Consider the following 12945-nt stretch of genomic DNA (forward strand, 5'->3'; position numbering starts at 1 on the left):
GCAGTTTCTTAAAAAGTTAAACATATACCTGTTGACCTAGAGTTTAATTCTTTTAATTCTTTAATTCCATTCTAATTCTAGGCATTTACCCAAGAGAAATCAATGCATATGTCCACAAAAAGATTTGTGCATGAATATTTTAACAGCTTTATTTATCATAATAGCAAGATATGGGAATAACCCCAGTGTCCATCAGTAGGAAAATAGATAAGCAAATTGTGGTGTATACATACAGTGGAATACTACTCAGTAATAAAAAACAAACTATGGATACATATAACTGCATGGATCGATCTAAAAATTATTATGCGGAGTGAAAGAAGCCAGACCAAAAAAGAGTATATACTGTATGCTATCCTTTATCTAAAACTCTAGAAAATACAGTCTGTTTTGAGAGAAGGCAGATGCATAGTTGCCTGAGATTGGAGGTGGAGGGAGATATGGATTAAAAGGGATACAAGGAAACTTTTGGAGAACTGGAAATGTTTGTAGTCTTGATCGTACTGATGGTTTCACGCTTGTATACATATGTAGAAAACTCATCAAGTTATACTTTTTAAATATGTGCCATTTACTGTATTGTATGTACATAAAGCTGTTAAAAAAAAAGAAAACCACAGCAAGGTTTAACTTTATTAACAGAAATACTGTGTCACATGAGCGATTCCCAGCCTGGAATTCTTGGGCTTTTAGGTCTGTTTGTTGAAAATAATTGATGTGTAACAGGGGAGATCTACAGAATATTTAACAATTTTTAAAAGCTAAATAACAATTATATGTTTACTTGCAGTGAGGCTATATGGGCTTTGCTTTCCTTGGAAATACTGAATTTTATCATATTAACATTATTTAGATCTTGGGGAAAATAGTTATTTCTTTCAAAATGCAGTGTTGTAGGAAAATCTTTCAAAATATGGAATGTATGGGTTGAGAGGGGAATAATAAAAAGGCTCCTTTGATGTATGAAAGTTGGGAGCAGTTGCTTTGTGTGAAGGGAGAAATGTCCTCCCTCTCCTGTGCATTGGTCAACTCCCATTTTGAGCAGTATTTTAGTTCTAGGTACTGCACTTTAAAAGGGGGATTGATGATTCAGAGCGTTAACAGTATAGCAACAGAGTCATTAAAATGTCCCGAAACCACATCAAATGAGCAGTGATTGAGGGCACAGGTACTATTTGACTTAGAAAAGACATGGTTTAAGGAAACTATAATAACCAAGTTCAAATATTTGAAAGACTTGTTTGAAAGAATGAGGTAGTTGACTTGTTTTCTGCTGCTCTAGAACTGCATTTTTCAACCTTTCCTCATTTTACAACACATGGCTAATTACTCTCACATGTGCTACATGCTTTCATGGACATGGCTAGGTTTTGATAAAACCTAAAAACGTTCTAACTTCCTATAAGTATGGGGATTACATCATAATAATCATCTGATTCCAAACCCAGGTTGAGATCTCAATACTAATTAATAACTATACAGGGGTTGAAAAAGTTTGCTCTACTCTTGCTAAAGTTGTTATATTTTCTTTTTTTTTTAATTTTGTTTTATTTATTTTTTTATACAGCAGGTTCTTATTAGTCATCCATTTTATACACATCAGTGTATACATGTCAATCCCAATCGCCCAATTCATCACACCCCCACCCCCACCCCCCCGCCACTTTCCCCCCTTGGAGTCCGTACATCTGTTCTCTACATGTGTCTCAATTTCTGCCCTGCAAACCGGTTCATCTGTACCATTTTTCTAGGTTCCACATATATGCGTTAATATACGATATTTGTTTTTCTCTTTCTGACTTCACTCTGTATGACAGTCTCTAGATCCATCCACGTATATTTGTTTTCTTTGAAATAGCTAATGTGTGATCAAAATAAAATTTCTCATGGGTGGTGTAGGTGCTGAGTAATAGCCACACACCTAGAGTATTTGAATGTAAATGCAAACTTTAAATACAAACATTCAGTCATTCCAAGAGACATGAATATTACACAACATACACACACCCTCCTCTCTCCTATTAACAAATTAAAGAGACATCCAATGTTTGCTTAAACTTTTAAAATGCCTTAATAAAAACTAAAATCAGAATGACTAGGTGTTTCCTTTTGACCATTCTTTTTTCCACATGAAAGTCTTAGCCTTTACAAAGTTTCCCGTGAATAAAGAGCATTCTAAACTGCTCAATCATCTGAGGTTACCAGAGGTAGTCTATAAACACTCAACTTTTTTGAAGGAATGCATCCATAAATTCTAAAGATTGCTCATCAGCTAATGTCCAGGAAGAACTCTGTGTTAACTACTTACTTGGTATTTCTCATCTTTTTCTCCAAAAGTTTGTAGGTCCAACTTAAGTAGCAGAAATCTTCCAGAATTTGTTCTTACTTCAGTAATAAACTTATGACCTTTCATCAAGTGAAAAGCCTATATGACTCATCTTCCATTACCAAACTCTTCCTGGATCCTCTAACATAAAACTCTCACAAGTAAATAGTGCTGTGTTCTTTGATGTTCTAAAACAACCTTCAGAAACTCAGCATTATCCATCAGCTCCGAGGAGAAAGTGTACGCCCTTCAGGGCTTTTAGCGTGTGTCCTTTACACTTAGCAACTGTATGCGTTGCTCAGTTTTCTCGTGTTTGGGGGTTAGTTCAGCCATTCTGGTTATGTAGCAAAAATGAAAACTGATAGGGCAATAATATTTTTCAAAACATTTATGAAGTGACTTTTGAGGTCCAGCGTGAAATCATTTCTAGTATGGTTGTGTGTCAGTTTCTCAAGGAAAATTGTCATTGAATTTTATTCAGGGAAGCTACACACTCATTTTAATACATTTGAATTGTTTTTTCAAAGAAAAATAAGTTTTCAACTTGAGAGGAAAAGACTACAGATTTTGTTCCACCCTTGCTTCACTATGTTTGAGAGTACTGTTTCTAATCAACTTTAGTTTTTCTTTCTGTAATTCTTTTTCTTGGATTAATTATATTTTTAAACAATGAATAATGTCATTTAAAGTTATTCCGTCCAGTTTTCCACTTAACATAACTGATGAGTTTTTAGTTCACAGTGAATTAATGATATAACTAATCTATTACTCAAGTGTACAGTATAAGAATAAAAATAATTCTTGTTTATTCAGAGTGATGTAAGAAGCCTTGAAACAGATTATTCAGATCATAGATGATAACAGAATGTGGAAGTTATGCTAATTCCTTAAATAATTTTTTCTTACTGTTTAAGTATTTTTTTAATGTATATATCAGAAATTATATAATTCTTGTCATTACAGAGAAGGGAGTACTGTTCATAATCACATATATGTACTATTCCTATTTACTCTTTTTAAAATAGCACTTTTAAAATTGAGATATACATCACATAGCATAAAATGCCACACTGTAAAGTGTACACTTCAGTGGTTTTTAGTTTGTTCACTGTTTTGCAACCATTATCACTCTCTAATTTCAGAACATTTTTGTCACCCCAAAAAGAAATCCCATATATATTAGTAGTTAGTTCCAATTAATCCTTTTCCCCATCTCCTGAAAACTACTAATTTACCTTCTGTCTATATGGATTTGACTGTTTTGGATATTTCATATACATGGAAGTATATCCGGTTCACTCTTAGAGAGTAGGAAATTAAGTTTTAGTTAGAAATCTCTGATCTAGATAGAGGATCATTTAAAGCCCTTGTAAGTAGAGGCTTCTTGTCCTTATTATGATTTAGTACCTAACCAGTGGTGCCTAGAACACTGTTGTCTCACAGGTGGCTTGCAGGCCTGCAGAGATACTGATTTCCCTAGTATTCTTGGCTGTCAGGCATGGTCTGGGGCAGCTGGAGTCCTTGGTACCTTCAATTTCCAGCAGCTTCCTATGTTCACTCTAGCATAGCATACAAATTTCATTTTTACTACATGTCATACTGTAAAATGGATTGAGAAACACAGCTCTAATTGTTTCAAGAAAATGTCCATTTTGTTATGTTTCTAGTATTATGAGCCTCAGGAACCAACTTGGGAAATTAGTTTATCTGAGCTTTTCTACTTGCATTTACCTTCAATATATAAAGAATACCAATATTCAGGTGGTTAGAGGGAGGCAGAGAGACATGAAGAAAAAGGACGGTATCTAGATATCTTTGTTATACATGCCAGATAAGTTTTATAAAAGTTTCATGCAACTTAGTATTGTAAATTCAGTTATATAAAGCGCACTGAAAAAATTGCCTGTATAAGGAATTCTGTCATTTTTTTCTCTGTTAAGCACAGATCCTTTTGTAATAGAAGTATCTATCCTCTAACACTTTTAAGTTTTTTAAAAAACTAACCATACTTATATGACAAATTAATAATGAATATTGTAGCAGCTACCGTCTTACAAACTACTGTGGAAATTTGTTATAGAGAGGTGTAACCAGGAATAAGTTTTTAAAATATCACCCAAATAGTTCACATGATTCAGTTAATTCAGTTAGATTGTAGTGGGTTTGTTCAGTACTGAAACATTTAACATCAGTTAAGCAAATAATAAGTTTTGAGGGAGAGAGGGGAGATTTTTTTCTTTTCTAAGTTTTAGAGTTAAAAAAATTTTTTTTAGCCCATTTCTTTATTTTTACCTCCCTTTGAACTACTCTTAGAGTTTGAAAAATAACTCTGCAAGTCCTGAGCAGAGGTGAGAGAGATTCTGAGGCTATATCCCCAGCTCAGTGGGAAGGAGTCACAAGACACTAACTATTGAAATGAGTACAGAGTGAGAGTGACATCACAAGTATGGTATATTTCCCCTCTCTGGTCTAGATACACTTGGTCCCCTGAGTCTTGTGAGAGCTGTCTGACTTTAGGCAGAGATGCAGATACTTCGTTATGGGTTCTAAACGAATCTGGTACTGTTACAGTTAAAAGAACATGCATAACTGAACACAGAAGGCTATCACCAGTACAGACTTTATATAACTAAGTGGAGTTCCCTTGGTATAATTATTATGTTTGGGTGATCTGGTTCTTAGCTTTGCAGACTCAGAAATTCTCTTGTTACTGTGCATAGAGATATTGAATTCTAGGGAACAGACTGGTGTTGGGGGAAAAAATGCAACAAACAAATAATAGCCAGAATAAAAGTTTATTACTGTGTAACAGGAAGAATAATCATCATAAACACCAGATACTTGTGTTTACGGATAAGTAACTAGAAAAATATCTACTCATAAAGGGAGTTAACAAGGAAGATTTTCTGCCTGGGCTAGGCTCAGGTAGAGAAAAAAAAAGACTTCCCTAAGAAGTTATAAGCATAGGCCTACCTTCATGTGCATTTGACGCTATGCTGGCAGGATGATCTGGGAACCCCCAAGCCAAGAAAGTGAGAAATAAAGTGGCTCCTAAACTGCTTGGCAAATGCAAGCATGAAACACTCTGAACAGAGGGACTCCCAGCAACTACACAAGATTTCCTCAGATCAAGTCCTGAACTCACAATCTAGAATTACAAAATACACAAGGAAATAGTTTACTAAGAGAAAGAGTCAGGAGACAAAAGAAACACAAGGATTATAAATCCAAGGAATTCAAATGATAGATTTATCAGATAGAGACTATAAAATAAATATGTATAAATGATTAATGACTCAGATCTTTTGTACCTAAGGTATTATACACACAACCATATGAAGAAATATGCTTATGAAATTAAAAATTCATGGAGAATTGAACATTAAATTAATTAGACACAGTTGAAAAGTGAAGAAGTTAACTGGATTATAGATGTGAAGGAATTATCCAGAATGTAGTACAGGAGGAATAAAAACTTGTAAAAATATGAAGGAGAGAGGTAATTCAACATATATTTAATATGATTTTCTAGAGAAGAGAATAGAGAAAATAAAGAAGAGGCTATCAAAAATATAATGGCTGATAATTTTTCAGAACTAGTGAAACACATGAATCTCCAGACACAGGAGATTCAAGGACTCTGGAACAGGATAAACTTAAAAGAAATACACACTTAGACATGTTCTAGTAAGATTGCTCAAAACCAGAAATAAAGAGATCTTAATCTTAGGCAGCAACTAGAGTCAAAAGATAACTTACAAAAGAGCAATATTAAACCAACAGGGGGCTAATATTTCAAAGTGCTGAGATGAGTTAACTAACAACTAGAATAAACTACCCAGCTAAACTATCATTTAAGTATGAGACTGAAATGAAGACATTTTCAATGCCTGGAAGAATTTGCTATTAAAGGAACCTCACTGGGCCTTCCCTGGTGGCGCAGTGGTTGAGAGTCCGCCTGCCGATGCAGGGGACTTGGGTTCGTGCCCCAGCCCGGGAAGATCCCACATGCTGCCGCGGAGCGGTTGGGCCCGTGAGCCGTGGCCGCTGAGCCTGCACGTCCGGAGCCTGTGCTCCGCAATGGAAGAGGCCACAACAGTGAGAGGCCCGCATACCGCAAACAAAAAAGGAACCTCACTGAATGAACTTCTAAAAGATGGTCCCTAATGGGAAGGGAATTTAACACAGAGGAAGAGAAGAAATTCAAGAAAAAAAAAGTTTGGTGAGGGAGCATAAAAAAAAAAAATCAATGCTTTCTCATCTTATTTCCTTTTCTGTGGGTGTGGAGAATATGTAGGATTTAGTCTTATTACAAACATTTTCCCAAGGGTCTGTATATAGCAGAGCTGAGTATGACTTTGTATTTTAAAGATTTAAAAATACTTTTAAAAGGGAAAGTTTTACTGTTAATGATTAACAAAACAAAAGATTGAGAGTGCCTGTTTCCAGATTGTAAGTTATCATTGGTTTGGGTTTTTCCTTATCATTTTCAGTATGTTCTAGTTTTATAAATGAAAATATTATGGTATTTTAATTGGGAGTAAACTACTTTTATAGAGACATTTAACAATAATTGTTCTTTCATTTAGATCAAATCCTTTTTATGAACCTAAACCAACTCCTCCTCCAAATAATTTGGTAAGTCCAGTTCAAGAACTGGAAACTGAAAGGAGAGTAAAAAGAAAAGTCCCGGCCCCACCAGCCATCTCACCAAAGACAGGAGGAGTAAATGAAAACACAGTTATGTCTGCAGGAAGAGATCTCTCCACTTCTCCTAAGGTAGGAGTTTAATCTTAGTAAAACATGTATTAGTGTTTGCTTGCTTTCCCCATGCAATTTAATTCAAATTAAGAAAAGTCATTATTAGCTATTTTTGATGATATAAAAGTAAAATATAAGTAAATCCATTATACTGCAACATTGTATATACATTTGGAAGTCTATAAATTTATGGTACAGTATGGATTGGATAGTTTGGGTTAAGATTTGTTTTTAAAATGCTGTCTTGAAATCAGAGGAAGAAAGGCATTATGATTGTAGCATTGGTGCTTTGAAGAAAGGATACTTTAAAACATCTAGGCATGAGAAACAGCTTACTGTAATACAGAGGAAGACGTGGAAATCATCTTTTGATAAACGTACTAGAAAGGTTGAGGCTCAGTGCAGAGAAATGCTTTGCCAAAGAATATTGGTATTGTCATTTTGGTTTATGTCAGATTATAGTTTTTGCCTTATTGTCATTCTTTTTTAGAAATATTAATGGATAATAACTTCATGGAAAGGTGAAGCACAGTGTTGAAACAAAGTTTAAAGCTTTTAAATGGTTTGACTGCAAATAGTATATCTTTCATGTGTAAGGTAGAGATGTTGGATTTAGCAAGTTTTTTAAAGTAAATAACTCATGACCATACTCATGAGTGTTTTGTTGTTGGTGTTGTCACCATATAACATTATTTAATTCTCACAGGTAGGGGGGAAATGAAATGAACTTGACCTCAGAGGGATAAAGATCACGGGTTCCCCAGCCAGTAGACAGGATTGGAACTGGCATTTCCATTAATTATGCGCTATCTGGACCATATTCCACCTCAGGTGCCTGGGCTGCTGCTTTTCTCAAGGGCATCAAATTTCAGTAGTTCCTCTTGGATTTTATAGTTCATTCTGTGGCTTTCATTAAATGCCAGAGTTCTGAAATAGTTTATTTGTTTGCTTTTATTTTCGTTGTTTCAGAGGGAGAGTGAGTTCACTGAGGTCCTCACTCTGCCATTCTAGAAGTCAGTCTACAGGTGTGTTTTTATACCAGCTGTTTTTTAACTGTGTGAAACTTTAGGAGGAGCAATTAGGACTAAATTCTGTCTTGCTGTTGTCTAGGGAAAGTGGAGGTGGGGTCTGTAAATGAAAGCAGCAGATAGTAGAAACATAAAGCAAAGGAGAGGGTCAATTCCTATACCCATGACAGCAAAAATAAAGACAGTAACTGAGGCATTAGTCAGAATCAAGAAGCTATGTAGGAGCTTTAATCATTCTAACCATCAAGAATGCCTACACCTGTCCCTTGTTTTCCTGAATCTCTGCTCTGTTGCCTACTCCCTGCCCCATCCCCCTTCTGTAGTCCATTGGAGTTTAAGCTAATCATGAAATCCTCATCCCTTTATAGGGGATTGGAAAGGGACTTAACAGTACTTTATTGTGTGCCAGGCAATGTTCTATTACTTCATTTGATCACAACAGTCTGAGAAATACATACCATTATCTCCTTTTTACATATGAGAAACTGAACTTTAGTTAAGTAACTTGCTCAAAGTGATAAAACTAGTATTGACAGTGCCAGGATTAAAATTGAGGTCTTTTGAGTCTAAAACCCATGTTTCCCATTGTGCTGTTCTATGTCTAGAGAGGTATTTCCAGTTCCAAGTTGGAACTCTACATTCTTTTTTCCATAGAAACATGGTTACACACAGTGATTAAGTTCTGTTGTAGTAAAGTATAACATAGCTATTTTTTGTATTATTTTGAGGATAGTGTACCATTGTAGACACATTGTGGAATAAATGATGTTTATGGAGAAAGCTGAGCATTTTACCACCATGCTTCTCTTAGAAAATGCCTCATCATGTTCAGACACAGACAGTAGAAACACAATCAGTCATATCCACAGTAATCTGCTGATCTGGAAGTTAGTTTGGATAACTCAACTATGTGAAACACAACTGTCAAAGATTAATTTAAAAAAAGATTGCTGATATATTATTAAATGAAACAACAAAGTGCATAACAGAGTATAGTATGATAGCTTCTGTATGCATAAAGTTTTATTTAAAAGGCTTTATTCACACATATATATAGACACACATACACACTCATACCTTATGGAAGGAATCACAAGTAACTTAATAGTGGTTACTTTTTTTTTTTTTTTTCCTTTTAATAATGGTTACCTTTGAGGAGAAAGGTCTTGGTGTAATGGTGGGTATGCACAAGATTGAAGAAGCCATTTCTTTTCCTTTTTTACCTTTCTGTGTTTAAATTTTTGAACTTTATAAATGTTTTTCTTTTCTTTTTGTTTGTTATACTCAGAGGTTACTGAGTAATGAGATCATGGATCTTTTTTGTTGTTGCCTTTTGTGCAAGATACCAGATGACATTTCCCCCAAAAAATTCATCCTTCAGAGTAGAGGAAGTCACTCTTAGGTTTGACCAGTGGTATTAGTTTGGGGGTGGCCTGGGGTTCCATCAGACACCTCAGTGTTGTGCACTGGAAACCAGGTATAGAGGCTTAGCAGCAGGTCACTAGGCCCACTGTTCCACTTCCATGGCACAAATCTTTTAATTTTTTATATTTATGTAAGATTTCATTTGAAAAAAAATGGACCATTGCCAAACCAAAAAAGAAAAAAAAATTGGAAGCTACTAACTACACAATTATGTATGAGATAAGGAAGAAGGTTAGAATCAATGGCATACTGACAGTGATAAAAGATAAATGACAGCTGAGAAAGCACAGTGGCATGGGGCTTATTCATCGTAGGAATAGACCTATATATATATCCAAGTAGTCCTTAAGACTTTGCAGTATTAAAGCTTAGTAAGATAACTGACCATTTTGGCAACCTTGAGTCAACATGAGAGTCTTATTATGCTTTGTATACAATATTCTGTTTAGGAAAGCAGGAAAGTGTCATAAAAATATTTCCATTAAAATTAGAGTTCTGATGCTTAAAAAGGTATGCTTCTTGGTCAGTTATTCTCCTTATTTGTAAACTGAAAAGGAGGCAATAGTTCAAATAAAGCTTTTGAAAAAAAAAACAGACTCAATTTTAGTTGAATAATAAAAGGATATTTACATCACAGTTGTTTTAGATAACAAAATGCCAAACTGAACTCAATGGCAATTGACTGCAGAGGCTATTCAGTGTCATAGAACAAGCGCTTAGCCAGGTGATTAATTTCCCCCACCTGTCACCTGAAACTACTTATTTTTAAGAAAATTTATGAAAAAGAACCAAGACCAGTATTTAAACAGAGATAATTTTATTTACAATATTTACAGTATTGTAAATTAAATTCAAACTACCCCCCTAAAGGCAGTTAAAGACCCCTCACTGTTATAGATCGACATAAACTCCTCACTTTAGACCATTGATTTCTGCATTTGTAAAATGAGAAGACCATGAAACTTCTTAAGACAACTTAGGACAAAAGACCAATATTTAGGGAAGTAACCTGACATTCAGAGCACAAGCAAGCAATAAAATAAAATGATAAATTAGGCTCAGTGGTGGCTGAGCACCATTTACTGACTGTGAATATAAGTTAATAAGTATATAACTCTGAACTCCTAGATATGATTCATGCAATTTAATATAAAGTGCAAGTCAGGTTATAAGAGCTTAGGAACATAAGTGAAATTGTTGCCAAATACATCTGCAAAGGTATATATTAAGCACTGTATACCCAATTCCATAAAAATCACAATATTAACAGCCAAGTATCAATGACAATAAAGAATTCACAAGAATTACAGTTACGCTTATGATAACATGGAGAGGAGTCTCCCTGCACATTTGATGATGAAATGAGCCTGGTCACGTGGAGAAGGGCTCACTCAAAGATCCTGATTAGTACAGCTCCAGTGATTGACCATGATACTTCTGTCCACTTACTCCATCTCTAAAAGTGGAAACCTCATTCATATCTCAAGACCCAGCTAAGTGACTCAAGCCCTCACTCGTATTGTTACCTCTTTCTAGAAAGCGCTGGTAGAGACCCAAGTTTTATACTTGGATGTTTTTGAGTACAGATTGCAGAAACTGTGAGAAGCCCAGGGTAAACCAAAGTCAGAGTTACACACAGTAGTCCTTGATTGATTCGACCAGCAATTTCAAACCAGAAAGCAAACACCCTTTTCAGTTTTTATACATAAAGGCCTCCTTCTAGGACGTTCTTTACCTCCATTTCTGTCTGTGCAAAACTGTGCAGAATGGTGCCTATGGGCCATTCATGCTGAAATACCATAAGCACACAACCAAACTATTAATTTCCTCACATGTAAGTTGAAAATGCCTCACATCTTCCAAAGAAAATCTTTAAAAGATGAAGATCAAAACTTAATTGAATACAATACTTTATAAAATAAAATTCTAAACTGCATTCAGTGATAGCTTGCAGAGGGTGAGATAAGGGTAAGCTTAACTTACCTGTAAAGTTTTTATTTACTGGAATACCTTACTTACCAGAATACCCTGTTCCTCAATAATACAGAATAAATAGGGCACAGCTGTATGTATCACCTGTTTTATTGGTTAGTATTCTTTTGGTTATGACTAGTAGAAACAGGCCATTTTGTTGACTTTTTTTTTCTTAAGCAAAAAGGATAACTTGTTATGAAAACACAAGGAAATTTTTGCAGAACTGTAGGTAGAAGATACAGCTGGTTCTTTCAGACTGCAAAGGGCTTTTTTTTTTTTTTTTTTTTTTTTTTTTTTTTTTTTTTTTGCTGTACGCGGGCCTCTCACTGCTGTGGCCTCTCCCGTTGCGGAGCACAGGCTCCGGACACACAGGCTCCGCGGCCATGGCTCGCGGGCCCAGCCGCTCCGCGGCATGCGGGATCTTCCGGGATCGGGGCACGAACCCGCGTCCCCTGCATCGGCAGGCGGACTCTCAACCACTGCGCCACCAGGGAAGCCCTGCAAAGGGCTTTTAAGTGGGTTACTGCTACTGTGCATTTGTCAGATTTGCCCCATTTGTGCACCAGGGCTGAGATTAGAGTTGAGGCAAGGCAGTGCCTAGAGCATAAGATTTAAGGAGGCATTCACTTTTAGGGTGGTGCAGATGCAGAGTCTCATTTGCACCCCTTGTGAAGAAGTGTCTCCTTAAATTTTGTGACCCAGGAGCCTCTCTTGCCTTGCTCTAGTCAAGGCCCTACAGTGCACATGTCTAAATATATTTTAGAATTGACATTGTAGGTGCCAAAAAAAAAAAAAGTTTCTCAATAACCTCACCAGTAATTCTATGCTCTGAAAACTACCATACCTTTTCAGACAACATTGTGTTAATGTAGTAAACTGATTTTGAAGGGAATACTATTCAACTTTTGATAGCTTGGGTTTTTTGTTTGTGGTTTTTGTTTTTTGTTTTTGCATTCTACCATACTGTTTCTAGACTTCTTTCTGCTCAGTTGCAGAATTTGCCTCTTGATTTTTCTGACTGTATTCAGTGGAAGAGATAAAATGTTACATTTTGCTTAAAGAAACAAACCATGATTAGGGTGCTTGCCTTTTGAAACAAATTTTGTAGAGTAATTAAGTGTGATTTTGAAAGGTTGGTCTTTTATATCACTATATTCCAGAGTAACTAAATAGGTGCCTGTTACAGTTTTCCAGTTGAGGATTGGGAAAAAAAGTGCCACCACATAGAAAAAGAACCTGAATAAGGTAAATAATTTGAGCACGTTAATGACTCAGTTTGGCTTGTTTGCTAAAAGCTTTATAAAGGCTAAGGAGTTAGCAATAAATGGTAAATTGAGTGTTATTGATGTATATTGGCAGGATCACTTTAGGGTACATTACTGATGATAAATGTGAATGAAGCACTGATTAGCTCACACTTTACTGCATGAA

General features: G+C 35.6%; 1 protein-coding gene across 5 annotated transcripts in view; it reads left to right on the plus strand.

Annotated features, from left to right (window-relative positions):
• The window catches only part of EHBP1 (EH domain binding protein 1), a 500368-nt gene that overhangs the window by 316163 nt on the left and 171260 nt on the right, over window positions 1-12945 (plus strand). For all 5 annotated transcript variants that reach the window (XM_082643305.1, XM_082643308.1, XM_082643304.1 and 2 more), the window contains one exon: window positions 6916-7105. In XM_082643305.1, coding sequence (XP_082499431.1) covers window positions 6916-7105 — 190 coding nt within the window. The remainder of the gene's footprint in view (window positions 1-6915; window positions 7106-12945) is intronic.

This window comes from Mesoplodon mirus (assembly GCF_964341445.2).
Source record: "Mesoplodon mirus genome assembly, chromosome: 14".
NCBI classification, from domain to species: domain Eukaryota; kingdom Metazoa; phylum Chordata; class Mammalia; order Artiodactyla; family Ziphiidae; genus Mesoplodon; species Mesoplodon mirus.